General features: G+C 38.6%; 4 protein-coding genes and 1 long non-coding RNA gene across 7 annotated transcripts in view; 4 read left to right on the top strand and 1 right to left on the bottom strand.

Moving 5' to 3' along the window:
• Positions 1–819, top strand: part of ncapd2 (non-SMC condensin I complex, subunit D2) — a 28,103-nt gene extending 27,284 nt beyond the window's left edge. For both annotated transcript variants that reach the window (XM_042489298.2, XM_042489297.2), the window contains exon 32: positions 526–819. In XM_042489298.2, the coding sequence (XP_042345232.1) occupies positions 526–608 (83 nt within the window). In that variant the 3' untranslated portion in view covers positions 609–819. The remainder of the gene's footprint in view (positions 1–525) is intronic.
• Positions 820–3,466: 2,647 nt separating this feature from the next.
• On the bottom strand, positions 3,467–9,886 carry LOC148188280 (uncharacterized). The gene is made up of 3 exons (XR_015777934.1): positions 9,667–9,886; positions 3,948–4,204; positions 3,467–3,675 (listed from the first exon to the last, which is right to left on the bottom strand). It is a non-coding gene; the product is annotated as an uncharacterized LOC148188280 (long non-coding RNA).
• Positions 3,550–4,704, top strand: nppcl (natriuretic peptide C-like). Its single transcript, XM_042489426.2, has 2 exons — positions 3,550–3,683; positions 3,915–4,704. The coding sequence occupies exons 1-2, from the start codon at positions 3,585–3,587 to the stop codon at positions 4,209–4,211; spliced, it is 396 nt and encodes a 131-aa protein (XP_042345360.1). The 5' UTR covers positions 3,550–3,584; the 3' UTR covers positions 4,212–4,704.
• gapdh (glyceraldehyde-3-phosphate dehydrogenase) lies at positions 7,988–16,706 on the top strand. The gene is made up of 12 exons (XM_042489398.2): positions 7,988–8,106; positions 8,541–8,586; positions 11,381–11,480; positions 11,854–11,960; positions 12,834–12,924; positions 13,035–13,150; positions 14,055–14,136; positions 14,289–14,440; positions 14,546–14,624; positions 15,617–15,700; positions 16,149–16,246; positions 16,331–16,706. The coding sequence occupies exons 2-12, from the start codon at positions 8,564–8,566 to the stop codon at positions 16,398–16,400; spliced, it is 1,002 nt and encodes a 333-aa protein (XP_042345332.2). The 5' UTR covers positions 7,988–8,106; positions 8,541–8,563; the 3' UTR covers positions 16,401–16,706.
• A 149-nt stretch (positions 16,707–16,855) lies between these two features.
• opn9 (opsin 9) lies at positions 16,856–27,374 on the top strand. Of its 2 annotated transcripts, XM_088084393.1 has the most exons (10): positions 16,856–18,290; positions 18,413–18,530; positions 20,132–20,307; positions 21,465–21,615; positions 22,264–22,403; positions 22,762–22,900; positions 23,055–23,169; positions 24,390–24,470; positions 24,550–25,084; positions 25,936–27,374. In XM_088084393.1, exons 3-10 carry the CDS (start codon positions 20,187–20,189, stop codon positions 26,205–26,207), a joined length of 1,554 nt encoding a protein of 517 aa, XP_087940519.1. In that variant the 5' UTR covers positions 16,856–18,290; positions 18,413–18,530; positions 20,132–20,186; the 3' UTR covers positions 26,208–27,374. The 2 variants fall into 2 exon arrangements, with proteins under 2 accessions (XP_087940519.1, XP_042345300.2); XM_042489366.2 differs by having other exon boundaries at positions 16,856–18,530.
• Positions 27,375–27,530: the final 156 nt, after the last annotated feature.

The raw sequence follows: 27,530 nt of genomic DNA, 5'->3' as shown, positions 1-27,530 counted from the left end.
ATTATATTCTATAAAATGTGAACAAAGCAGAGCTGCTGTCTGACTCCCATTAAGATAGATGCTGTGCACATTTACACATGAGGAGCAGCGTGACTTTGAATATTCTCAAAGTTTAGTTCCTTTTTTTTGTCAAATTTATACACCGTTTTTAGTTTTGCTGCATAAATGTCTCTTAATATTTGCTGCCCTGACATCACTGCTCTTACTGCATCACTCAGCAGAAAATCGCACTCTTCTCCAACTTGCTGAATCAGTCATATAAATAGTAGTAGTTGCAGGCACACCTGTTTTTAAAATGAGAATAGGAGCTGACACTGATTGGTTGAATTCATTTTGTGCCCAAAACACATTTCTGATTAATTAAGAGGCTAACTATAACTCACTTTGCCCGTCACTCTTCCTCTGTGTGTGTCTTTAAACCATTCATTATAGATCTTTTAAATAGGGACCTGAGTCCATGACTGGTCTAGAACAGCAGCCTATTTCTTGTCCTGCTTCTAACCTTCATTTACATTTTTTTATCAGATGCTGTGATGGCGGAGAGCGAGACCCCTAAAGTGACGACACCCATCGCCCGCACATCCCGACGAGCTCGCCTCAGAAACTGATCTGTCTTGTGTTGTTTTGTCTTATTTCTGTATCTTCCTTTAATCTTTTATCTCAAATGACACATTTTACATATTCTTACCTTTTAATCTTTTTGTATATTTTTTAAAAATATTTTGGTAGTCCGAACCAAACTGAAGTAGTTTAATGACGTATCTAATGTCATAGAATCAAGACGTCTTTTAATAAACCCGGCTCTGGTTTTAAAACGAACTCTGCGGCTGTCCATCTCATTTTGAGCTGCGTCACTCACCGGCCTCTGCACGGTGAAGAAACCTCCAGAGGCTTGACACTCGAAGATGTGTGAAGGGTTGGCTGTCCGCTGGGTTATGTCAAGTGAATTTATACCATCATTACAAGCAGCTTTGAATGTCTGCTTGTGTTATGTGTTTGGACAGAGGTGTTTAATGGGATGTCACAGCTTGCCCAGACAGTATTACTACCCCACGTGCTCCTCCACTTCATTTTCCTAAACTTCTCTTTCCTTCCATATCAGATTTCAGTCTTTATCAGACAAGAAACACAATCACTCTGTTCCTGACCAGCAAGTTCAGCTGCAGGTTGTTTATTTACAATCATGTTTTCTTTTTTTCCCCTCTTTTTCTGTCTGACACATTTGCACTTGCCTCGTTGGCCGCCTCTGTTCTCCTGTAATCAATCTCTTTTGTAGGTCTCCCTCCGCGCTCTGCCTGGTGCTTGTTCTCCCTCCCATCCTCCTCCTCCTCCACCTCCTCCTACTCTGCGTTGCCTACTTTTTTCCTCTTACAGCGCTCCTCTCTTCACTGACATTGCATGCACGCTAGTTTAACCCTCCCTTCCCCTCATTGCTAATCTCTCTCCTTTTCGCCTACTCCCTCTCCCACACGTTGTCCTCTCTAAAAAGATGAGAGGGGTGCATTTCTGTACATGTGATTGATATGTTATGTAAAGACACTTGCCAACAACAGGCTAACAGTGTGATTGCGGCAGCACTTTGGTTTTTATCTGAGGACAATTCGAGTTAAATGTAGTCAGTGGGTGCTGAGTGCAAAAACATGAGTAAATTGGCCCTTTTTTGTAACTTTATTTTGTGCCTTTCAAAGCTGGATTCAGCTTGTTTGTTTAGGTCTGAAAACATGTTGCTCAAAGAAGCTGTGAAGAGAAAATTCTCTGATTGCACACCCATTATCTGACGTCCATTCGTATCTGCTGGGGGTTTATTTGCTTGAAATAATCAGAGGCTGCTGAACTTTGAGGTCAGTGTGTTGGATCGTGCAGCTCCTGCTAGTGTTGTAATTTGGCGGCAGGGGGTACAGGGAGCAGATGGCACTGACAGACTGTAACTTACCCAACAGAGAGGGGAGGTCAGTGCATGCTGGGAAAGACCCGGGAGACAAAGGGGAAGAGAGGGAGGCTGATGTGCACAAGGAGCATCGTTACTGCATAGGAAATGTATAATTCAGGTGACGTCGTGACATGAATCTTTCCTGCTAGTTCATAAGTCGCTGCTCCCATTGATGAGGCATTAGCGGACTTGCCCTCTGACCTTGCTTTGTGCAGCGTAGTTTGGCTCACAGAGTGCACACAGTCACCTTGGCAATGACAATCACTCTCTCCAAGGCTATGACATCACTCCAAAAGAAGAAAGGAGATGAGGAGGAGGAGGACGAAGATGGGAGGGGGGTTCATCTCTGGCTCTACAAAACCTGTGCAGCATCCCAGCTGATGCCCCAACATTCAGCTTCTGCCAAGAGGACAGACGCAAGAGGAAGACAAAAAGAAATCATCCTTTCAATTCCATCACGGAGCGAGGAGTAGGAGGAGTCAGCCGGGTGAGATAGTGATGCTCCCAGCAGGTGCCAACAAGTGAGAGGTAGCCGAGAGACCGAGAACCAGAGAGATGGAGAAGAGTCTGTGAGAGCAGAAGAAGAGAAACAGAGCTCGGGGAGAAACCAAACAACAGGTGAGCACACTCAAATTGAGCTTTACAGTTAGATTGTATATTTTTTTTCTCTTTATTTTATAGTTTTTCTCTGTTGCATCAGTTTTTTTTATCAGAGATGTTAAATTATGTTCAATTAAGATTTATAGCAGTTATAGCTACAAATGGAACTGCTTACTATAAAAAAAAGTCAAATTAATTTAAATAAAGATCATAATTTAGTAAGCAATAAAGTCAGAAAATAATAAAGCTTTTTTATTCATTTTTATCCTCGAGCTACCATAAAAATGATAAAAACTCTTAATTTTGCAAATAAAGTTTTTTTTTCTTAAATTAATTAGGAAAACTATATAATTGTACATGGTAATATATTTATCCAGATTTTGTCTTATTTCCCCAGTTGTTTGGGTGGTTTTGTTTAGATTTAAAAGCCTAATTAGGGACTGGGGCTGCAAATGAGCTCCTGCCAGATGCCCTTTATACTTTTTATCTGTTGCATTGCTTCTCTGTATACTGATGGTCATCTTATTTCTGTATTTTGCATATATTTGCGATACTGTGGACTTTTGCAAGTCCACTGATCAATATTTTTCAACATCCTGCGCAAAACTACAAAGATATCTCATTTTGTAAAGAGCTATATTGTACATATTTTATTCAACAGTTTTTTTTTTCAACAGTATAGTTCATATTTTTATTGTTATGTTCCTAGTCTTTATGTTCTTCACTGTTGTAGTGCCGTGCCTTTATTTTTTTCCACTCTTAATATGTTCACTGTATTTTTTGTGTATGCACTAAAGACCAAATTCCTTGCAAGTGAAAACCTTTTTGGTAATAAATGATGTACAAATAAAAAATAGGTTTGTTAAAATCCTAAAGACACAGTGTCTGCAAAGACCACTTGCATCATTTTCTAGAAAATATTTCTTGAAACGATGATTTTAAATATGCAGCATGTGTGTACTTTAATGTTTTTGCATTTCTTTATCTTGTGTTTGCAGCCAGTGTATTTTCAGTCCTCCTGCTCCAGATTTTCCTGTCCGTCATCTCTGCTGCCATGCTGTGTCCTGTGCTGCTTTGTGCCACCCTGCTCCTCCTGACACCTCTGGAGATCACGGAGGCTCGGGCTCTGCACCCTTCTCCTGATGCTGTGCAGGTATGGAGGGGGGGGGTGAAGGGGAGGAGGAGGGAGGAGGATAGAAAAGGAAGAAAAGAGTGAATTGAGGAAAATTCAGTGGATGAAGGATACAAGGGAACAGTGCAGAAGGAGAGGAGGGAGAGCAGGAAAGAATAAGTGGAGAGAGTAATGAAATGTATCACTGATTGAATTATTCTCCCTCGTACACTCCCTGACAATTAAATTGAATCTATTTTTCCTCCTCTGTAGTTTATGGAGCAGTTTCTGGAACGCTACAATGACCTTTTGACCCTGGACGACCTGGAGAACCTGTTGAACAGCCAGCCAGAGGAGCAGTCCACCTTCTCCTCGGGGTCCAAAGCTGCCGAGTACCCCAAATGGGCTGACGCACAAACGCAGGCGGAGACCCCCTGGCTGCGCCTGCTTAAGGGCGCTCTGGCCAATCAAAAGCGAGCAGAGCCAGACCGGTCACGGAGGGGATGGAACCGAGGGTGCTTTGGGCTGAAACTGGATCGGATCGGGTCCATGAGTGGACTGGGCTGTTAGTTGAGAGAAATGAAAGACTGATGACATCCTTCTTAGAGTATAATAAGGAAAATCACACATGCAAAGGCGTTCACGTGCACTGAAGGATGTTTACATGTGTGTAGACTACATGTAGTATGGTGTAAACTTGCAAAATGTGGTTTCATCCAGCGTAGATCAGATGCTTCACACTATCGTGGCTGTTTTAACCGCAGCTGTAGTTTATTCCATGTGTAAGTATTAAACTGAATATTATGTGAGCTATTTACATCATCTTCTATTGTTGGGCTTGTTTTTTTTTTTCTTTTTTAAGTAAATTGGCACTTTATGTTTTTCTAGCATTTGTCTACGTACAGTAAATGTGATTAGACGGTTGTTAGATCTGTGGGTGGGGGTCGTGTGTAAAATCATGTTTAATGAACGTAGATATTAAAAAAATGATGCCACCTGTGTTTCCTGCTGGTTGTTATTTTTGTTTACTTATGATTTGCATGAATAAATGGATTTGACATTTGTTGTGTTCTATTTTTTGTTCACAGAAATGAGTTTTTCCTCACCTAAATCCCAGTTTGTTTACTCCCTATGGAGACACACAATTGCAATTTGTCTTCAAATTCTCCTGGAAGATATTTTTTAAAGTGAAAGTTCACCCCAAAATCAAGAGTCGATATTTTTCCTCTTATCTGTTGTGCTTTTTATCAGTCTATATTGTTTCGGTGTGAGTTGTTGCGTGTTGGAGATATCAGCTGTAGAGATGTCTGCCTTCTCTCAAATATAATGGAACTAGATGGCACTTAGCTTGTGGTGCTCAAAGCGCCAAATAAATACTTAAAAACTCAACAACAATGTCTTTTTCCAGAAATCATGACGATGATCAACAGACCTTGTTGTGAGCAGTTGCATGCAGGAACTATTTTTGTATTTTTTCAATTTCACCTTAACTGTCTCTTTAAAATCTTGATGCTTCATAAAATTTCCGAAAATGCCTGTTGGAATGATGTGGTTGGCCGACCTTAATGACAAATATAACGTGACAATATGTAAGATCCTGTATTGCCTCCAAAACTGGTTTTATTCTGCATCACATTGCAGCCAAGTTCCCGGGGCAAACGGAAATATATATTTTGGCATCTTTGTCAGATAATCTCACATAATGTTCCACCCTTTATTTATAGAATATGTATGCATAAAAATGATCCAATTTGGCAGTCTTTGTATGAGTAATGTGCCCAGTTTAAGAAGAAGAAGACCTGAATTCCTTTTAATTTAGAGGCCATGTGCCAAAGTCCACGTCGAAGAAAGAACCAAATCAAGATTCTTTAATGAAACAATTTTTGCCTTTGAGCCCCATTTAGACGCTGATGCAGCTTTTGATCCTTTCATAATTTTATTTTTTCTTCATTCTCAGAAAGAAACTGAACCTGTGAATCCAGGACTACTGAGAGGACTCTATCTGCAGATGAAGATCTTTCTCTCCTATTGGACCACAGGTCATCCACACATCTCCAGTGCTTTCATTTCCATACTGGTGTACTTTATTTCCTTTTTCCTGTATGTCTAATAACCTCTTCCAACTGTTTCTAGGTTTTAATCATTCTATCTTATCTTGTGGGTTTCATGTTTGAACTCGTCTGGTTTTGTTTTTCATAGGGTGTGTCCAATCCAGCATCACTTCCTTTTCCTCATCTGTGTGTCTGTCTTCTCTTAGTGTCTTTCTTGTCTCTATTTCTGACGGTGTTTGGCTGATGTATCTTCAGGATGGTTCACAGACACTTGTCGACAAAGGATTTTGTTATTCTCCATGTTTCTGAACCACAGAGCAGCATTGATTTAACCCTCTTGTTATGTTGCAGATCAAATTGACCTGTTTCAAAGTTGAAAAATATTTTTAATAATTTTTTGGAGCATGAAACCACACACACACACACACACACACACACACACACACACACACACAAACAAACAAACAAAATGTTGTCTGCTTCTTGTTAATGTTTCCTTTTTGTAAAAATTGTAGTTTCAACATGCAAATTTGAATTTGAAGGGTCAGTTTGATACCTGACAGAAGAGACGTGTTGTTTGAATTAATCTTCATGCCCCATAACAAAACCTCTTTCAAAAATTTTGAATGTTTTTCTGACACTTTTTAACTCCATTTCCACCGCAGCGCTAGATGGCAGTCTCATTTCATCACGTTTATTTGTCCCTCGACCACACAGTCGCACTCTGGACTTTGCACTGAGTCGTAAAAATCTAAAGAGAGCCCCTTTTATGTGCAGTCACACCTGTGCATAGATCACAAAACTGCTACCCATACATGTCATTAGTGCACTTTCTTATGAAGAAAATTAAAATACAGCTTATAGAATTTAATGCAATGCTGCTGAAATTTTGTTAAAAATGGTGTTAAAATTACAGTTTTAGTTTTTTTTACAACCCAACAGTGACTTTTCATTGACCTAACATAATCATTTTCCCTGGATACTTCACTCCACGGCTGCTCCTCCTCTCTGCAGTGAGAAGAGTTTGTGATAGAGGAAACATGTGATCTGTATGAGGCAGCATTTACAGTACTGAGAGTATAAAATGGACCAAGTGTTGACTTGCCAGCCAGCGTCTAATCTTAGCTTGACCTTTACTTCCCCTCTTTGACCTTAAGCTGCAAAGCAGAGGCCGAGACCGGCATGCAGTCAGGGGTTGTGATAGTTCAGCTATGCCCGGACAACTGGACCGCAGCCAGAAAACACAGCAGCACTGTCCAGTTTGGGTGCAGAGATACACGCCTGATAGCCTGCTGTAAAACCTGTTAATAATGGGACCACATGATCTGCTGAGGTGGAAAACACACGTTACTGTTGGTCCAGTTTGATGTGTAACATGTTGCATGTCCCTCGTCTGCAGTGATGACAGGATGCCATGCTGTGGGTAAGATTTTAGTTCACTGTCATGACTGCCCACCGGTGAAGCCTCAGTATGCATTCAGGACGATATTTCCGGTGCGATTCAACTTAAATGGTCTTCTGCTTTAAAATGACAACCTCATTATTCTGATTTAACATCTTTATATCGTCCTCTGGAGTGCTTTTCTTTTAAAATGCCAACTCTGCTGCCATACAAAAGAGTCAAAATAAACTCTGGCACTCTGTCTACAATGGGTTTTAGTGAGGAAATTTAATTTTACAACAGAACAAACACATTGCCAAGACTTTAGGTGTCACACTTTTCTTCAGATAACGGAAACTGTATTGTTTTAAAGCATTTAAAATCTCTTTCTTAATGACCTGACATGGCCTCAGATTGAAGATGTCCCTCTGCACATGAGTGATGGTCTCATGTTCATGTTGTGTGACTCATCTTTTGACTCCAGCTGAGGAGATGGAGAGTCTGCAGCTACGGAGAGTCTGAAAGTAAAGGGTCATGGTCTTTGGACATTAAATGTCACAGTTGGAAAGACGGAGATTTGATCCTCTCTGTCTCTGTGTCTCTGTGTGTCTGTATTCGCTGAGAAGGTCAGCGAGGGGCTATCCACTATCTGAGGACTTTGATATCTAAGTATCTATATCCAGACGAGGCAGGTGGAAACACAACAGAAAGTTGATGATGCTGGAACTTCTGCTGAAACTATGTCAATGCAAACATATATATTTTCAGAGCTCTTTGTTTCTGCAATCAGCAGCAGAAATGTGATGAACAGAGAGAAGGTTCTAGAGTATTTAACTCATGAAGCTGCAGAGGGCCAGCTTGCATGCCTCTCTGCAGGCTGACGACCTTGACATTCAGAGGGGGCGGGGCGAGGAGCAGTGACCATTGAATGGGGCGTGGCCTTAAACTCGGTCAATCATAAAACCACACAGCTCAACTTTGTTCTTCCCCACTCACACCCGGAGTCAAGACAGACAGAGGCATCTCACAAACGGTAAATACTTTGAATAATTTAGTAATGTCAGTCAGAGAGGGTCATGGAGCTGCAGGGCCTCAGCAACAGGCTGCAGGGCTTCATTTAGATCACCTGGGGACAATCTGCACGAGCTGATTGAATCTAATTTTAAAGCAAATGTGCTCATGTACTAAAACAAATTGCGTTATACTCCAGGATGCAAAGTTGATTTTCAGTGGAAATATTCAGTTTCTGCACCTGCAGGGAAAGTTCAGGTCTTTACTGAGTTGGACTGTGGTCTCAGATAGCTTATCAGTGGAATACTTTAACATTAAAGCTCTGCTTATCAACACACAATCTTGCAAAACTGTCTGTCATTAAGTGCAGACTAATATATGGCATCATAAATGTTGGTTTATCAGTATTCAACATGTCTTATTTTCCTCTTCCTGTCCCTTCATGTCTTTATCCAGAGGACTAAGACAACCCAGGCAAAATGGTGAAAGTCGGTATCAATGGGTAAGAGCTCTTTTTCATCAACTCACTTAACGGAGTTAATAAATGCACACTAAACTTTGACACTCACTTAATAGGCCAACCTCTGCATCTCACACTCTCATATGTGCACTCATTTAACTAAGGGTGTAGATTTTGTTTCAATGTTAAGAGGACAAATGAAGAAATGGTCTGAGGGCCCTCTTGCATCAAATGCTTATTTTGCATATTAAAGCACCATTTGTGCCTTTTCTGCACCAATTTATGATGTCAATGTCAAAATAAAAGCTCTTTGCTACTTTTATGTTTTCATTAGGGGCAACAAATGCACAAATATTGAGAGGGACGTGTCCCCTGCATCCCCCCCTGAAATCTACACCAATGCATTTAGCCCTGATTTATTGCAATGACAGCCTTGGTTCAACTTTAAAAATGCAGTCTGTGTGTTTCAAGCTTGTTTGTTTTTGGTTTGTTTGCACATTAAGAAATTCTGATACATTCACAAAACAAACTTTTATCCAAATTTTTGCTATAAGCACATTCAAAGACCTCTTATAAAGAAAAAACTCAAAAGACAGAAACAGAATTTCATCCAGTAAAGATCATGGATAGAAAGGCTAATTAAAAATAAGGAAAATAAGTTTTTAAGGGAAACAGATGGCAGAAAATATGATGTCTTGACTTCCACAAAAGAGCTCCTCTTTTACTAAATGAGAATTTAACCACATTACTATAACATAAAAGATAATGTTAAGTCTTGTCGGATATGAGTGAGTTATTTTAGAGAAAAATGTACCAGTTTACATTACAGTTCAGAGAAATATACTTTTTTACTCAACTTTATTTATTTGATAACTGTAGTCACTTTACAACGTTAATTTTAATAATTATCAAAATAAAATATGATATTGTTATGGATTAGGATACAATCAGTATATGATATTTCTACTCTGTAGTTTTGCTACTTTAACTCAACTAGACTTCAGATCTGAGTCCCTCTTGCACTAATGTTAAAAACGGACTTCAAAACAATTGTGACACCATACAGCAGCTGTGGAGGACAAATATGCTGTAATGGACATGGACAGATGCACATGCACCAACCTGTGGACGGTCACTCGGCTGTTCTCATGTTTGTCTTTGAGCTTTGGCCCCTCAGCAGATAACGATGTAGACAGTGACTTCAGCATGAGGGTCATTCAAGAGGGGACTGTTTTTCTGCTGTTACTAGAGAAGGACCTGCGTAACTTAAATGTTATTGATCACACATAATGTGACGTTAAAGTCCTCCGTATCTGTCTCATTATCTCTCTGCTCCTCCTCCTCCTGCTCCTCCTCCTCCTCACTGTCTGAGGACAGAGTGTATCTGTGCCAGGATTTTGGACCTGTGGTTAAAAAGTAACTCAGCCGCTGATCAAACAGTGGACCAGGATTACCACATGAGAGGTTCAACTTTAACCTGCAGAGAGGAGAGTGTAGGCCGTACAACACACACCTCCCTCTGCACCTCCTCCTGAACCCTGCCCTTTCTGCGGCTGTGGTTTCAGGTCTCCTGCAGACTAAAGGTGTCCCACACAAAGGAACAAAAGCGTGACTCAAAGCAGGCCATGCTTTAGTTAATGTCAGAAACCATTATTTATGTGTTTACGCTGGATTTCCAGACTGATTTCGACCTAATAACCACCTGGAACTCAATGTAATATTGATTACTGAATTAACCCTTTGAAACCTGGATCAACATGACTTTTCTTGTGCTGCTTTCAGAAATATTTCACAAGCATTTAAACATTTGAAACATGAGCAAATTGGTTTGATTTCTTTCAAAAACATTGGAAAAAGGCAATCCACTTTGGCATAAGATGTCCCACAAACTGCAAAACATTAGTGTAAGGTGACAAGAAAATGACCTTAAAATTGGCTTTAAGAGAGAGTCATAAGAAAATGATCAAATAATGAATGGAAAATGTCAAGAAAACTATATATTTAAAATTAGGTAGGTACTCTTCCTGTTCTTTTTGTTGCTAATTTCAGGTCATTTTCTTGTAATGTTTTACTAATTATTCACTAATTTTTGGATCCCATCTGAAGTGGCTCATTGCTGTCTTTTCATGTTTTTGAAAGAAGTCTTGCTCAGGTTTCAAATTGTTAACATTTTTGTGGATCCTTCACAAAACTGTATGGCTTTTTTAGTATATATTTTTAAATATTTTATATTTTAGTATTTTTACAAAATATAAAACAAATAGAAATGATAGACATAAAGCCCCCAATAAAATTTAGAGAAAATATCATCAGAGGGTTTATGTCCAGAACTCTAGTCAATAGCTGTAAGCTGACAGCAACAAAACAAAAGATGCCCCTATTGCCAGTATTGACATGGGTGAAAAAAACAAACAAACAAGCAAGACAAGACAAACAACAGACAAAGGGAGAAAAAAAGAGAAAAAAAACATGCATGGGTTAGACTTAGACTTGTCAGCTTTTTTCAGTTCTTTAACAGCTTTATTGTACATGTTTCTCATGTTATAGTGCTTTTTAAAAGTATCTTTGCCGTATTTTTATTGTAACTTCTCTATTTTTTTATGTATGTTATTTAGAGCTGCAGTACTTCCCCTCATCTTTACTCATCTTAATAAGTTTAGTGTCTGTTAATGTATGCACCAAAATCCAAAGGAAATTGCCTTTTAAGTGACAAAACTATTTGGTAATAAATTTTATTCTCTGAGACTGATCACATCGGCCATGACTGTGATCAGAGTAATGTGGTATCATAGCACCATCTAGAGGCCACAATAAGAAACAAAACTTTTCTTTTCAGATTTGGCCGCATCGGTCGTCTGGTGACCCGTGCTGCTTTCACCTCCAAGAAGGTGGAGATCGTGGCCATCAATGACCCTTTCATCGACCTGGAGTACATGGTAAGAAAAGAGGACTGCTTGAACTATAAGACTGATTAGAGTTTGAAAACATTTGCCATCCTCCATGTGCTTTTTAATTTAGGTGAACTTGAGGTGATAGTTGGTGGCTTTTCAATTCTTCTTGGAGTTTGAAAAGTTATAGAATATGATATATTTAAATGAGTAAAATATTCATTTCATTTCTATAAGGGTGAGCAGATTTCATTCATTTGGCAAATTTATATTGGGTCTCTGCACACTGGCTAAGCTACATTTTTTTGTGGTCAGAGATGCTCGTGATTTTTATATGTGAATTAATTTCAAACGTCTCTTTTGCTTGTTTCATTATTTGGTAAGAACTCTTTCTTATCTCTCCTTCACATTTCTCCATCAGGTCTACATGTTCAAGTATGACTCCACTCACGGTCGCTACAAGGGTGAGGTCAAGATTGAGGGTGACAAGCTGGTCATCGATGGACATAAAATCACCGTTTTCCATGAGTGAGTTTGTTAACCCTTTTTTAAATTCTTTTTATTGGTTTAAATTTTCAAAATGAACATATAAAATTCTCAACCACATGAACATGAAGACTTTTCAAGCATAAAAAACATAAAATAAGTAGATGAGTAAATAAATTGATGCACTTGAAGATAAACTATGTGGTTTGTTTTAAGTTAATACCCAGACTGTCTTAAAATACTAAGTTAATTGAATTTGAGAGGACAAGTTGAGGGACTTGTGTAAAAAATTATTTTGTTTTCTCAGATTCAGTCAATTTAAAATATTAGGCCAACGTAGACACTAAGGTTAAGTTAAAACCAATAGCTTATTTTTTTACAGTGTATGTTCTTTAAGATATTGGATCAAAATATACGTACAGAGACTTATGATTATGCTAGAGTGTTTCTCTAATACTTAAAAAACACACAGCCAGGTCCAACATCTGTGAAATACACTGTCCATTTTGTCCAGTTCTCAATAAATTTATTCTTCTGGTTTCTCAAATTAAATTCATTCTCTCCATTAGATAATATAATATAGCAAATCAATACATTCGGCAACGCTTGGTGTTTCTTTTTCAGACATTTTTTGGTTGGGGATTTATTTCAGGCCACCAGAAGTATTACTTTTATCAGATATTTATCTAGATGTTCCTTCTTTCTTCAGGTTTCTTCAGTCAAATTCATCAACTCAAAACCTAAAGTGATTTTGGCGCAAAAAGACAGTTTCCAGGATGCCATGATTATTAAAGTGCACTAACTTTTAATGAAGGAAGAGTTTTAGTTTAATTACAATTTCACACATTAGCGAAAGAACACGTCACACATATTGTGACTCACTTTTCTTTTCTTGCTGTCTTTTTCTTTTTTTAGGAGGGACCCCGCTAACATCAAATGGGGAGATGCTGGTGCCCAGTACGTTGTTGAGTCCACTGGTGTTTTCACCACCATTGAGAAGGCCTCTGTACGTATCTCAATCTAAACTCTTGAATGTTAAAAAAAAAATAGAAAAGACATGTGACGTGCAACTGACCAAAGAGGACAGAGATTAAATACTTTTTGAAAACATTTTAGGCTCACTTGAAGGGCGGTGCCAAGAGAGTCATCATCTCTGCACCCAGTGCTGATGCTCCCATGTTCGTCATGGGCGTCAACCACGAGAAGTACGACAAGTCCCTCAAGGTTGTCAGGTAAGAGTCAGAGTATCCAACTGAGTAGAGTATCTTGTCTGAAGCTGCAAAATGTAGTTGAGCCTTAAAACATAGCACAGCCTATTAAGACTAAATTAGTCTTTCAACATTACAAAAAGGTCTAAATGAGGATTCAGTTATGCATTTTATTAAAACTGTAGAGACTGCAGTGTACTTTTGTGGTGTTGGTGGTGAAAGCAAACAATTCTGGTTGCACTATTAAATTCTCTATTTTACACAAAGATTTGAGAAAAGGTGCCAGGTCATACATGTAAAATCCAATTTTAGTTGACAAAATGTTAAAACATTTTTTTTCTGTGCATTTTTTTAACAATTAGAGAGGGTAAAATATATTTAAACTAAAACATTTTAGAATAAAAAATAAAATCTTAAAGAAAAAACAGATTCATTTCCATATATTTTTTTGTCAAAACCATAGGCAGCCTCGGGAGGCCAACCCCAGTTCTAGTCCTGCTAGCACTGTCACTGCCGGGATAGGCCAGGCATCGTCTAAGACGACGGGCACAGTTATATATAATTTTAAACATCAGGCATGCGTCAGAGTAATTATCTAAATTAAGGAAACTGTTGCTGCAGTGAACGCCACATTTCTGCAACAGCTCAGATTTGACCATAGTCTTTGGACCTTTGTGGCACATCATATTCTTTTCATCTGTTTCCAGTCTATTCTGTCATCTGACAATAACTAAATAATAATAAATAATGCCAAAAAAAAAGAAAAAATCTGACATTTTATTTTTTTCAGGATGTTGAAGTGATGATAATCTCTGGCTTTTTTTTTTTTTTTTTTTTTTTAAATCTGCTTCTGAAGTGCAAAAAAAAAAAGAAAAGGAAAACCTGAGGATCCTCTGTTAACTGATGCTGTCACTTTGCTTCTCCACAGCAACGCTTCCTGCACAACCAACTGCCTGGCCCCTCTGGCCAAGGTCATCAACGACAACTACGGCATCATTGAGGGTCTGATGGTGAGGATTCAACACGCTGGCAGACAGACAGACAGACAGACATCGAGCAGCCCCTACAACCAGATTTCCGAAACACCAGCATGACATTACAAAGTTAGAGGGGGTGTTCAGCCATATTCAATCATCCTCCTCTCCGTGTCTTTGTCCGTCAGAGCACAGTTCATGCCATCACCGCCACCCAGAAGACCGTGGACGGTCCCTCTGGTAAGCTGTGGAGGGATGGCCGTGGTGCCAGCCAGAACATCATCCCCGCCTCCACTGGAGCCGCCAAAGCTGTCGGCAAGGTCATCCCTGAGCTCAACGGGTCAGTGCAGCAAACTTTATTGCTTTGTATTATGTTATTGCATGAACAGGATTTAATCCAGTGAATTTAGTTTTTGACCTTTTATTGTATGTTTGTATTTTACAGCAAGCTGACTGGCATGGCCTTCCGTGTCCCCACCCCCAACGTGTCTGTGGTCGACCTGACAGTCCGTCTGGAGAAACCCGTGAGTAACCACAAACTCAGAAGCATTAAAAATAATTATTTTACCGTCAGATAAAACAGAAAAATTGCTTTTCTTACAGAATCAGAGTAGACTTGATTGTCATTATACAAAGTACAAAAAAACGTTTAGGTGACATCAGTGTTTACAACTTACTAATGAACAACTTACTGTTGACAAATTTCGTAAAAAGATCAAAACCAGAAATTAATTTATTTTCAGTCTTTCCCATTTAAATTACAGCGTTTTGCATCGATGGCAATGAGTAGTTATTTTGAGTCAGTCCTGGGTACTCGTCATTTTGTCTGCTAACTAGCACACAGAATCTGCTGAAATTATTCCCCAACCAATGCACTATTTATTTCTATGTTTTTTTAGCAATATTTGGGCAGAATATTTGCCATTCCTAAACACTAAATTATTCATTTACACCTCGCCCCCTGCAAACACCTGTCATTTGTCTGCTTCTTTTATTTTATTTTTTGTAAAGTCTTTAAATTTTTGAGCACTTTCACCTTTAATCTGTTTTTTCTTTGTCATTTATCTGTTATGTTCCTTTTTCACCGTATTTTACATATTTTTTTGCCATCAAATCCTAAGAATTTCTGCATCATACCAATTTACATCTTGCCGTTATTCCCCATTTCTCCCCAAGTTTCCTTACGTGTGCTGTGACATATCTATCAGTGCGTCTGATCATCTGTCAGATCAAGTTAGAAATGCGAAATTTTCATATGTAATTTAACAACTGTATTTTATTTCATTTTTTAAAATATATATCTTCAGCAGGAACATTAGGGTCAAGGGTTACACACAGGAAGTCAAATTATTAAGAGTTTTGGGATCTGTAGACAACATGAATTTTGGAATAACATCACACTTGTCCTTTTAATAAATGTAGTGTGCTCATAAAAATGATGATGATGATGATAATAACACAATAGAAATTGTGAATAAAAAATTATAAACAATTGACTTAATTTTCTTCTCAACAGGCCAAATACGACGACATCAAGAAGGTTGTGAAGGCCGCAGCTGAGGGACCCATGAAGGGCATTCTGGGATACACAGAGCACCAGGTATTTGTCTCTTTAACTTTAAAGGTATTCCATGCAGGAAATGTCAGTTTGTCAAACGTATTTCCAGAGAAAGTGAGAGCCAACCACACTTAGGTCATGTCTCCTTACTATATTTGCATTGTTTTCAGCGCTGTGGCGTCCTCTTGGGTGCATGTTGTTTATGGTCTGGCTCCTGGTTGCTCTGTTTTTTTTTTATAAAGTCTCTATCTCACTTGTGTGCAAGAAAATCCTGAACACGGCAAAATACGAAAAAAATCCAGAGAAAGGGCTGAGTCTCTAATAAATACACCACCATACACCTCTAGGCTGTCATAAGTGATGATTTAGAGGAATTAATTTTGTATGAGGCTATATTCTGTATTTTTGATACGGCAAAAACTGTGTATCCCTTTTTAAAGTGGATCAGTGTTCTTGTTAATGTGGCAACTTCTCTATCGCTCTCCTGCAGGTCGTCTCCACAGACTTCAATGGCGACAACCACTCCTCCATCTTTGATGCTGGCGCTGGCATCGCCCTCAATGACCACTTCGTCAAGCTGGTCTCATGGTATGCCCTCAGCATGGATAACGGATCATATCCAAATCTGATCTTTTGATGCATATTTACTCTTCTCTCTTGCTTCTTAACCAGGTACGACAATGAGTTCGGCTACAGCCACCGCGTCTGCGACCTGATGGCCCACATGGCCTCCAAGGAATAAACCAGCCAGCTGGTCTCTCGTCACTGCACTATGCCACATCACCCACATTCTCCTGATGCCAGAGTTAAACATACGCAATAAGACGTCGTGTCATGCATGACTCTGGCCCCCATCACATGCCTGAGGAAAGGTCCCACAGAGAGCAAACGAAAAAGATTTAAATTGGTGACCAATTACTTTTTGTATTTGTTAAAATTCCCTGTTCTGTTCTTGTGTGAGCTGTAGAGAAGGTGTGAGAGTCTTTATCTGTCTGCGGTGCTGAAGCACTGCAGACGGTGGTGGAATAAAGTCCTCTGTTTGTGAGAATCACGCCCTTCTTTCCTGTTTTGTCGCTGCTCAGAAATCAATATTAAAACTGCTCCACTGGGATTAGTGCTGATATCAGCAGATGGATTCTCATATAGTTCAGTGACTTTAGCAGCAAAAACCCAGAGATGTCTATATATCTCATCATTTTAATCCTAAGAGAATACAACACAGCTTTTCATTGCGTGGACTCTTTATTAGGTGAAACTGCGGAGGATGATTTCTGCTCAGATCGATGCTTGCATCGATACATTGCTTTATTTGAAAGGTCACATGATCTATTCTCATTTTCCCTCCAACCCCCCATTTTGGTCCAGTTCAGTACATGCTCCATCTGGAAAGGTATGTATCAACACACAACCTAGCAAAAGCACACTATGATGGGTCAATATCACACTCTCACTCCTGCAGGTGAGTGTGTGCAGGGTCCATCTGTGTTGATTACTCATATGAATGAAGGGTGCTTGAGAAAATGACCTGAGCTCCACTGATTTACTTTGAAAGATCCAGTGTGTTTGATTTAGGGGCAGCTAACAATAAAGTTGCAGAATGGAAACCTCTCTTGTGTGCTAAGCCTGTAGGAGATTGGACATACGAGATACGAGATACGAGATAGGCGATTGGAAATGCGAAAACACGAATGGCCTAATCTGGAGCCGGTGTTTGATTTGTCCGTTCTGGGCCACTGTTAGAACATGGTGGAGTCTGGAGGAGAACCTGCTGTGTCTGTAGATAAAAATCACTCATTCTTAAGGTAACAAAACAACTTTTCTTTGTTTCAGGTGATTATACACTAAAGAAAACATGAATATTATATACCATTTCTGCCAACAGATGCACCCAAATTGTACACACTGGACCTTTTACAAAGAGTATACATAAATAGATTACAGACCTACCGGGCATAGTCCCATGCAGGGGCCGACCTTCATCTGCAAAATGTCACTCAAAAACTGCACTAAACAGGAAGAGACGCAAAATAACTACAAAGAGATGCAAAACAATCAAAAAAAGACCCAAATAACTCAGACAGACACAAAACCTCAAAAAGCTGCATATGCCTACAAAGAGATGCGAACCAAAACTGAGGAAAAACCACCAAGTCTGTGTCTTTCTCCTGTAAAGGTGAGATGGCGGGGACTTTAGCTTGTCTCTGCCCAGGGGTCCACTGTCTCAATCTGCCCATGCATGGGTATAAGAGCAAATAATAAAATAATAATGATAATGATAGCAATAAAATAGAGATTTTCTGAACTGACACGGTTTCTGAGTGTTAGGATGTTAATGACTCTACAGCAAACATTCACATCTGTCAGATCAAGTTAGAAAATGTGATTTGGGTTGTCACTTTGAATCACTCATGTTTATTCAGAAACCTCAGTATGATCTGACTCATCTACACATGCTTTTATCTTCAAAATTAAAACCACAGTTCTTCCACAACAGCTGGTTTGATGACAATATGTACTGTGAAGGTTCCTGTTGCTCTCAAACATGCCCCTTCTCTGTATTTCAATTTTTTCAGAGGGATAATATGGATGGATTCAGTGGTCAACTGGAGAGGAGATTCAAGGCGGGACATAGGTTAAAGACTCTTAAATACCCCCTCCCTCTCTCTCCCTCTCTCTCTCTCTCAGTTTCTCATTTGGCATGCGTCTCGCAGATCATGTCTGAGCCAGATTGTTGACAGTGAATTTTCTCTCCAGCTCTCCAGAGAAATGCCGTGTGGATTTACAGAGAGAGGATTCAGATGAAGAAGATATGAAACTGTAAGAGATCTTTGCAGTAGCTGAGAGACAACAGGAAGGGACCAACAAGTGGAAGGTGAGTGATGCTTATTTTTGTGTGAGTTTGTGTTTTTACTGAACATTTCTGCATCTTAGATGGAGAGTTGGTAGGGAAAAAACAGAGTGTAGAAATGATTTGGAGGGATTTTTTAGAATCCTAGGGAACCACTTTTCTATTTTATAACTTTTTCTGTAAATGTGACTGTGTTCGTTCAGCTTTTAACCACTGAGTGCATCCCCTTTTTGACCCCTTTTTCACTCAAGAGACTCGAAACACTGCCTGCTTAGATAAATATAAAATTTCTGTAAGGACAACCAATTGAGGAGAGTGTAGTTGGATTTTTCTGTGACTACTGACAAAGCGGCATTATTAAAAAAAGACTATCAGGGCTATAAGTTATTTATTTTACTAGGATACTTAAAGTATCTAGTATTCTTTTATATTAACAGCTATTCACAATTCTGCTATGGTGTGACAATCACCACCTTTACCCGGATAATCCTGAAACATCAATAATTCATGTAAAATAAAAAACAGATAAAGAAATGTCAGATTTTTTCTAAGTGAGATTAAGTTACATAATCTGTTTGATCTGCATTCATTTACATGAATCTTCTGTGTAACTCTCAACTATTGTCATCATTTAATTCATAATGCTTTAGAAGGAGTGCCACATTTTTAAGGAAGCTGACTGATATTGAACTCAAGGAGATGAGCGTTTGCATGCTCTGCATGGCCAATGAGCAGTGACAGAAAAACATATATATTTTAATGTGATAAATACTTTGATACTTACAAGGAAACTTTGGATTTTTTTCAGTCTGGACCCTCTTTTCCATGTTTTTGAGAGATGGCAATTGTTAAAACAGTGGAAAGACAAAGCAACACTGTTTTTGTGCATTTAGTTTTGTTTCTGTCAACTTTGAATTAAATGTGTTTTATACTGATAAATTACTATTTTCTTGAAGGAAGTCTGTTTTGTCTGCCAATGACAATTTCAGGCTTTTTCTAGTTAAACAAAAGGGATTTTACATTTTAACAAAATGGTATATCTTTGTAGGGATTCTTTCCATAATGTTGTGAGACACTCATAACAACCTGAGCCTGTCAGTGGCAAAAACAAGCACTTTTAGTGGGCGTAAATGGATGTTGCACAATTGCTCATTAACATTCCAGCCTGTTTCACTGCTATTCTTGCTCATGTCTGTACCAATTTCACAAATGGTTGTTCCCATTGTTGACTTAGACACAAAACATGGGAAAGTAGGAACCATGTTGAAAAATACTGAAGTTTCCCTTTAAAGTTCAGCAGAAAAGCAAAAAATCCTGCTGTCTTTTGCTCACTATCCTGTTCTAAATGCACCATTTGTTCTCTTAAGCTGGATGTTTAAAAGTAGCTTTTGCTATACTGGTATTTTTGTCTGCATGTTAAAAGCAGATTAAAAACATAAAAACAGAGTGAACATATTCAGCTGAAACTATGCAGAGAGCAGAATAGTTGCAAGTATACTAATGCCTGTGCTGCATGATGTTTCCCTCCTCAGGAGAAAATGTTATTTCCACATGCTGCTATTTCCACTCTGTAGTTGTCAAAGTGTCACAGTATTTTAAGGTCTTCTTTGTCTTTGTGCCATCAGCTCCAGCTGCTGCTTCTCCTCTCTGTATGCTTCTGGGGGTCGGTGCAGTCCATCCATGGGAGACAGTGGCTCACACAGGGGCTCCTGGTTTGTCCCCTCATCTGTCCACACGCTGTTCTTGTCCCAACTGTCCCCCTCTGCAGACCTGGCTGTTGCGGTCCTCCTTGCTTTCACATGTAAGTAGTTTCAGAGCACACTTTTATCACTGTGTCAATCTTAACTTTGTTTTTTTTGAGGAGAGTTTTTCCACTCATTTTTGGCAGGTCCATATTTGCAGATGTTTTGAAACAAGCTGAAATTTATCTGTAAATTCTTGTCAAGTTTTTGTCCCTTTGTATAAAAAAATGAATGAAGTCGTGAAACAAGCAAACACCAAATTTTAATTATTTAATACCCCACACTGAGTGAATAATAAATTATTTATCTAGCTTTAAACCTAGTTAAAGGGACAGTTCACCCAAAAATCAAAAGTATATTATCTCTCACCTGTAGAGCTATTTATCTTATCTATTTATTTATCTTTTGGTGAGAGCTGCAGAGTGTTGGATATATCGTCTGTAGCGATGTCTGCCTTCTCTCCAATATAATGGCTTGTGGTGGTCAAAGTGCCATCAAAAAAAGTAAGCAAGTCATGATTTCAGGAAAGAGACAATGCTGTTGAGTTTTCAAATGTATTTTTAGGTATTTTGTTGAGCTGAGTGCCATCTAGTTCCAATATATAGCAGAGAAGGCAGGCAGAAGGGACATTTTAACAGGGATATTGGGGTCCAAGTAATCAAAATACCATTTTGCATACTGTGAAAAACAGAAATACTTTATAAATCTGTAAAAAATTGACAATGTGCTGTGAAAACTCACAGTTCATGTGTGCTGTCAGTTTGACTAACATATTACAAATCAACACAAAAACCCAAACCAGACACTGTCTCAATAAAACAGACAGTTCAGACCGTCTGAATACAAAAGACTTGCATCCAGCTGAGCAACAGAGGGACATTCTTCATCTCTGAATCTTAAACACAACCTTCATTGTTCAGTTAACACAACAGATCGATGAAGCTATAGATAGACAGGAGCTCTACTGTCTCAGTCAAACACGCTAATTTGCATCAGTCTTTGTCCAAACTAATTGGCTTTTCTGTGGAGCAGCGTGAGTCTTCAGGTGGATGCAGAGCAGTTGGTTAATTTGCATGGAAGAGAGGAAAATAGGTGAATTACTGTGGAATGATCCACTTGCACTCTCATGTCGTGTAATTATGCACAACCAGTGTGATTTCAGGAGCAACGTTAAAGTCACTTGTTCATTCTTTGCCAACTATTTCTCTTGCTCCAGGTGTTGTTGCGGTGCTGGGGAACGGCACTGTGTTGTTAGTCTACTCCAGGAAGAGAAAGAAGCTCAGACCACCAGAGCTCATGACCATCAACCTGGCCCTCTGCGATTTTGGCTTCAGCCTCTTTGGAGGGCCATTTTTCATCATTTCCAGGTACAGAACACTTTGTTTTCTACCAAAGTAACCAAGAATCCAGCGTGACAACACCATGAGTGTAAAACAAATATCTATACTAGCAGATATTGAGACAGAAGGTAATAATCCCTAACCCTTTAAGGCTTGGGCTATTTGGCCTGATTTCTTTTAAAAACAATGAGCAACTTAAAAAGAAATGATGCAGAAATGAGCAAAAAAATGGCACAAAGCATAAGGAAATTACCTAAAAAAAAAACCCCAAACAAACATACAAACAAAAGCAACGGAAAGTTAAAAAACAAAAATTATAAACAAAGAAAGCAAGGAAGTTACGTGAAAAAAAATGATTAAAATTGTAATAATTATGTAAAATCATTTCAAATATTTAATTCTGATGATTCTAAATATAATTCTCTTGACATTTTACCTTAGCTTATAAAACCAATAATTTTCTAAATCGAAAAATGTTATTGCAATTTGCAGGATGTTGTTTTGCTAAGTTGCTCATTGCTTTTTCCCCTCCTTTTTTCTGAAAGAAATAAAACCAATTTGCTAATGGTTCAAAGATTTTAAAATCTGTGAAAGACGTGTGAATGCATCTCAAGAAGAGTGATGATGATCCAGGTTTTAAGGAGGGTGACTAAAGCCCTCCTCTGCCTCTTTCAGCTTGTGTCATGCCTGGGTGTTTGGGGACACTGGGTGCCTTCTGTACGGGATTCAGGGCTTTGTGTTTGGCATCGGCTCTCTGCTCACCACCTGTCTCATCTCTCTGGACCGTTGCCTGAAGATCTGCTGCGTAAGATACGGCAAGTCTGAGATCTTCCTAAAAATCCACACGGCATGACTGCAGTTATCCATCTGACTCTTCCTGTGTAATTTGGGGCATTTCTTGCCACAAAGACTTTTACACAAACCCTACTTACACAACAGAGTCTCTAAAAAAACATGTATTTCTTGTGCAAATGCATTGATGTACAGAGTTATTGATTTAAGGGCTGTTCATTGACTGATGATTGCTTGTGTAACACTAAAGGTCAATTAAACCTGCTGATGTTTCAAGAAACTGTCAAGATTTCCCATGAGGTTGAGTGCCCATTATGCTTACGCATGAACATGCTGCTGAAATAAGTTCATTATATGGCTTCATGCTTCTTGGCTCTATAGGTCAATGGATCGAGAGGCGCCATGTGTTTCTGTCTATAGCGCTGGTGTGGGTTTACACGCTGTCCTGGGCTTTGCTGCCTGCCTTTGGCTTTGGAAGCTATGGACCAGAACCATATGGGACCAGCTGCACCATCAACTGGTAGTGTCTGATTTCATTCACAGTGGTGCTCCATGCCTTTCTGTTTATGTGCACAAAAGTCTGCAGGCTCTGTTTATTCTCCTATTTGTTTTCTTCATGCTTTTGAAGACAAACATGTGAGCGATAATCACTCTGCCTGTATCACTATTTCAAGGTGGAGAATGAGGTCATCTCTAAATGACAGAATCTATATTCTCCTCATCCTGACATTATGCTTTGGACTTCCTACGCTCACCACCGTCGCTTCTTATGTGGCCATCCTGCTGACGGTGAGGACAACTGCTGCTTCATGACAGTAAATGGAGGGTTTGGGAGCTGTGTCTGTATTCTGTAGTTACAAAAAAATCGCACCTCTGGCACCCCCCATGAATACACTGAATAAGAGACAACTCTATTGTCGTATTATTATCGTATTATTGACTCAGATGTCAGGGTGCATAAAGGCCATTGATTCATGGTGTATTAGTTTGTTTGTGGTCATTTTATGAATTGCAAACGTATTTGAGAATATGCAGGGACCCTTGGGTAGATGGGTTAAAAGGAACTAAAACTTAGGCCATGGGAATAACTTGAACGATGCCAAGTTTAAATAAGAAATTATTCACATGTGAGTTTAATATGTGGGTGTTTTATATTTGTTGTGGGTGTGAATTGTGGTATAACTGCAAATAGCAGCTTTAAAGGGAAACTTCATTGTTTCAGTGTTGACCCTATCTTGCCATGTTTTTGTGTCAAAGGGTCCCGGCCAGCTATCAGTCAACGTCGGGCTGTCAGTGAATCCCTGTCACCCTAAATTTTGCAGTGTGTCCAACATCGTTGATACCAGTCGGCCATTGTAAGCCACTTTTGGCTGATTCAACATGTTGAATCAGCTTAGGAGACAGGGCAGTCGCTCTAATTGGCAGCTCAATGCACAAGAGGAGAAAACAAACCACTGAAGTCAAGACGGTGTAAAATTGGAACAAAGTTGTTTTTCTAAGTTATTTTTTTTTTAGCTATTGTGCTCACTGAGCACTGGAACGGCGAGGTATTTCCTTTCGCGTTGTTGCAGAATGTTATGTGTTAGTCCCACATTGGCTTGAATCTTTGCAGTGTGTTCAAGAGCAACTTCTTGGCTGAATTTGGTGTGTCATGGCCTTAAGAGACTAATGGAAACAAAGATCTTTAAAATGAGTTTAGTAGTGAACTATTGTGCTGCAGTCGGCAGCTGCAGAACACAACACAATATCGCACCTTCAATCTATGTCAACTAGAAATACTTATTATACTGTGTCTGACAACATTATAGAAAGAATCTTTCCCTTGATCTGATCAGTTTGTTATAATGACAGTATAAGCACTATATGTGGATGTACATTAACGGTTAACTATTGCCCTGAAAGATTACATTACAGCTCATTTTGCAGCTGTAGCGCTCTTGCACAATACAGCTCTTTCATGTTGAAAAATACACATTAAGTATTCCTTTAACTGTTTCTTCTGTCTTCAGGTCTACAGATCCAGTCGCACTCTGGCATCTATACCGTCCTCCTCTGTCAGTCACACCAGCAAAGATCTGAGACTTGCAAAGGTAAAGCTGAGTGAGGATCAATATCAGATTCCTGGATAAACACCCTGCAGTAAAACATAAAGCTGTGTATTTATTTCAGATGGCTGCTGTGGTGTGCACCACCTTCCTCGTGGCCTGGACGCCCTATGCTGCTGTGTCTCTGATCTCTGCACTCATTCCCAGAGACGATGAAGAGGCATCTTTACAGATTGTGGTGGAGGAGTCCTCTGGTCTGGCCTCGAGCTCTCCAAATGCTCCAAAGATCCTTGACATCCCCTCCTTGCTCAACTGGACGGCTACAGAATATTACAAGCAAAGTTACAGTCCCAAGAACAACTGGAGCGATGTGAACAACATGAATTTAGCCTCCATCACCGGTCTGAGTGACGCCATGTTCAGGTCCACTGTGGAAAAAGAAGCTGAGCCCCCAACCAGGAGCCCCCAGCTGTCCTCCTGCTTCCCACCTGTAGTCACCTTAATCCCTGTTATGTTTGCCAAGTCCCACTGCATGATTAACCCTTTAATCTACCAAATCATGAACAGGGAGTTCAGGGATGACGTCTGCGTGATGGTGTTGGGCAAAGAGAAGGCAGAGAGGAGGCGGATGCAGGAAAGGAAGGGGAGTACTTATGAAAGTAAGGAGAATGGACAAACTGCTGCGATTTCTTAGAAAAAATAGTTTTATATATAAGTTTATGTTTATGCAGAGCCATGTTTTGAGCAGTGCTGGAATAAGTATTCAGATGTCAGAAAGTACTAATATCACCCTGTAAAAGTACTCTGTTACAAGCAAAAGTCCTGCATTGAGAATTGTACTCAAGTAAAAGTAAGTCATCAGGAAAATGTACTTAAAGTATTAAAAGTAAAAGTACCCGATGTAGAAAAATCTTTAAAAAACACGTCCATAAAAACTCAAAATGATTTAGAAAAATAAGAAAAAAAATCCCCAAAAGTCAAAATGATTGAAAGAAAATAGAAAAAAAAACAAACTTCAAAATTACATTAAAAAGAGGGAAAAAAACACCAAAGCTCAAGATTATTTAAAAAAAAAGGAAAATTACAAACAAAACTGAAAATAACAACTCCCCAAAATGCAAAATTATTTTTAAAAAATGACTTAAATGTTTAAAAATAGTTTGCAATAGATTTTATGTGTATTGACTGATTGATTAATCAACTAATTGTTGCAGCTGTACTTGTATAATCTCTTTGGTAATTTAATTTATAAAAAAAAACATCATATTTTACAAACTTTTCTTATCTTTTTTATGCAAAATGTTAGTTTGTAAAGTAGCTAAAGCTTTCAGGTGAATGTAGTTAAGTACAATATTTACATCTGGAATGTAGCAGAGTAAAAGTATAAAGTAGTATGAAAATAAAACACTCATGTAAAGCACAAGTACCTCAAATTCATACTTAAGTATCTTACTTAAGTAACTTAGTTACATTTCACCACTGGTTTAAATCTGTTTCTCTTCTCTTTAAGGGACCATCAGCCTCTCCTACTGCCAGAGCTGTAAGAGAAACAGCAGCAACCCCATGTGTATGTCTGTGGAAAGAAAAAACAGGAACCTGAAGAAACAGAGGAACCGAGGGAGCAGGAGAGGAGGGAGAACAGACTCCTGGGCAGATAATATGTCAGTAAGATCTGATGTATTAGACTTTAACTCCTCACATGCTGAAAACAACAAAAGGAGACACTACAGCATCTGTGGACAGAGGACAAGGAGCGATCTGAGAGAGTCCAGCACCGTCTAATAGACAGGAAGATAGATACACTGATGTGTCCTTTAAAAACAACCTGTCCTTGATCTAGAGAGTCAAATAAAATAAATAAAGGGTTTATCATAGGTGTAAATAACTTTTAAGTGAGCCTAACAATTATTTATAACTATAACTTTTGAACTTTTGATTGGCTTTCTTTTTTATGTCCTTATATTTATATAAAAATGTTTAAAACTGATATTTCACCTGCTCGATTGGTTTCACCTGCCCACTCAGTCCTTGTGCTTGAATACCATTGGGTAACTGTTTTGCTGTGTGGTAATTTAATTTCATACAAAGTAGGCTAATTAAAAATATGCAACATTGGTTACTGTGTATGCACAGCGTGTAGAAATAAATTTCTTGATAATACTTGGTGATAATATGTTTTTCATGCCCTCGCCAAGTTTGAAATTTTGGGCTATTTTAGTTCTATAACAAGTCTTCTTTCAGATAGTTTAGATTTATCTTCTGGAAATGTATGTAGAAAGTGCATCTTTTATTAGATAATGCCTCCATTGCATGCTTTTAAACATACATTTTTAGAAAATTTGTAATACAAAAAGTAATTGTCAACTAGAGAAATTTCATGGCGATATCTTTTAGTTGTCGTTTTACCCTTTTCACCTGCAGTGTCTTATTTTTTGTTTAAAAGCCATTTTCTCAAAATGGATTCTTTCTCGAACTTCAATTTCTAAGGAATGGAATTACCCCAGTCCAGCTTTTAGGAAAATTTTGCCCACTGGGCTTTCTAACAGAAACTGATTTCTTGGCTAAGGTTAGGTGGGGCAGGTGTATGAATTTCCAGGTTAGTACTCTATTTCTTCTCTTTTAAACAATTGAGCATTTTAAGATTTTATTTTAGTTTGTCATTCATGTTTGGCTGTTGGCATGTTTGTATTTAAATCTGACTTATTTCTAATTAAAAAAAGTTGGTAATGACTTGGAAGCAATCGGTGGTGGACTGTAAAAATGCATTTACTCAAGTACTGTACTTAAGTGCGAATTTGACATACATGTACTTTACCTAAGACTTTTCTTTTCATGTCACTTTATTCTTTTACTCCATTACACTCCATTGGGAAATACTATGCTACATTTATCTGAAAGTCTTGTTTACTATTACTACAATTTTTTTTGAATAAAAAAACATAAGAAAAGTTATAAAATGTTATTTTTGTTATATATCACAGTTTATACAAGTATAGCTAATCATTCATCAATTAATTATTAGCTAAATTTAAAAAGAAATGAGCTACTATTTTGATAAACATTTAAGTTGTTTTCTAATTTAAATTGAATATTTTTTTAGTTTTT

This window comes from Plectropomus leopardus, chromosome 11, assembly GCF_026936395.1.
Source record: "Plectropomus leopardus strain MGB_pleo_1.0 chromosome 11, ASM2693639v1, whole genome shotgun sequence".
Classification (NCBI taxonomy): domain Eukaryota; kingdom Metazoa; phylum Chordata; class Actinopteri; order Perciformes; family Serranidae; genus Plectropomus; species Plectropomus leopardus.
The sequence above is the reverse complement of the archived record's forward strand: the minus strand, read 5'-3'. Positions and strand labels throughout refer to the sequence as shown.

What these genes read in the sequence shown, in the direction of transcription:
- nppcl (XM_042489426.2), top strand. Translation starts at nt 3,585, where the DNA reads ATGCTGTGTCCTGTGCTGCTTTGTGCCACCCTGCTCCTCCTGACACCT. An exon ending in CTTCTCCTGATGCTGTGCAG is followed by an intron (nt 3,684 to 3,914) that starts GTATGGAGGGGG and finishes CCTCCTCTGTAG; the next exon opens with TTTATGGAGCAGTTTCTGGA.
- gapdh (XM_042489398.2), top strand. Translation starts at nt 8,564, where the DNA reads ATGGTGAAAGTCGGTATCAATGG. An exon ending in AAAATCACCGTTTTCCATGA is followed by an intron (nt 11,961 to 12,833) that starts GTGAGTTTGTTA and finishes TTCTTTTTTTAG; the next exon opens with GAGGGACCCCGCTAACATCA. An exon ending in AAGTCCCTCAAGGTTGTCAG is followed by an intron (nt 13,151 to 14,054) that starts GTAAGAGTCAGA and finishes GCTTCTCCACAG; the next exon opens with CAACGCTTCCTGCACAACCA.
- opn9 (XM_088084393.1), top strand. Translation starts at nt 20,187, where the DNA reads ATGGGAGACAGTGGCTCACACAGGGGCTCCTGGTTTGTCCCCTCATCT. An exon ending in GATCTGCTGCGTAAGATACG is followed by an intron (nt 22,404 to 22,761) that starts GCAAGTCTGAGA and finishes TTGGCTCTATAG; the next exon opens with GTCAATGGATCGAGAGGCGC. An exon ending in ATGTGGCCATCCTGCTGACG is followed by an intron (nt 23,170 to 24,389) that starts GTGAGGACAACT and finishes TTCTGTCTTCAG; the next exon opens with GTCTACAGATCCAGTCGCAC.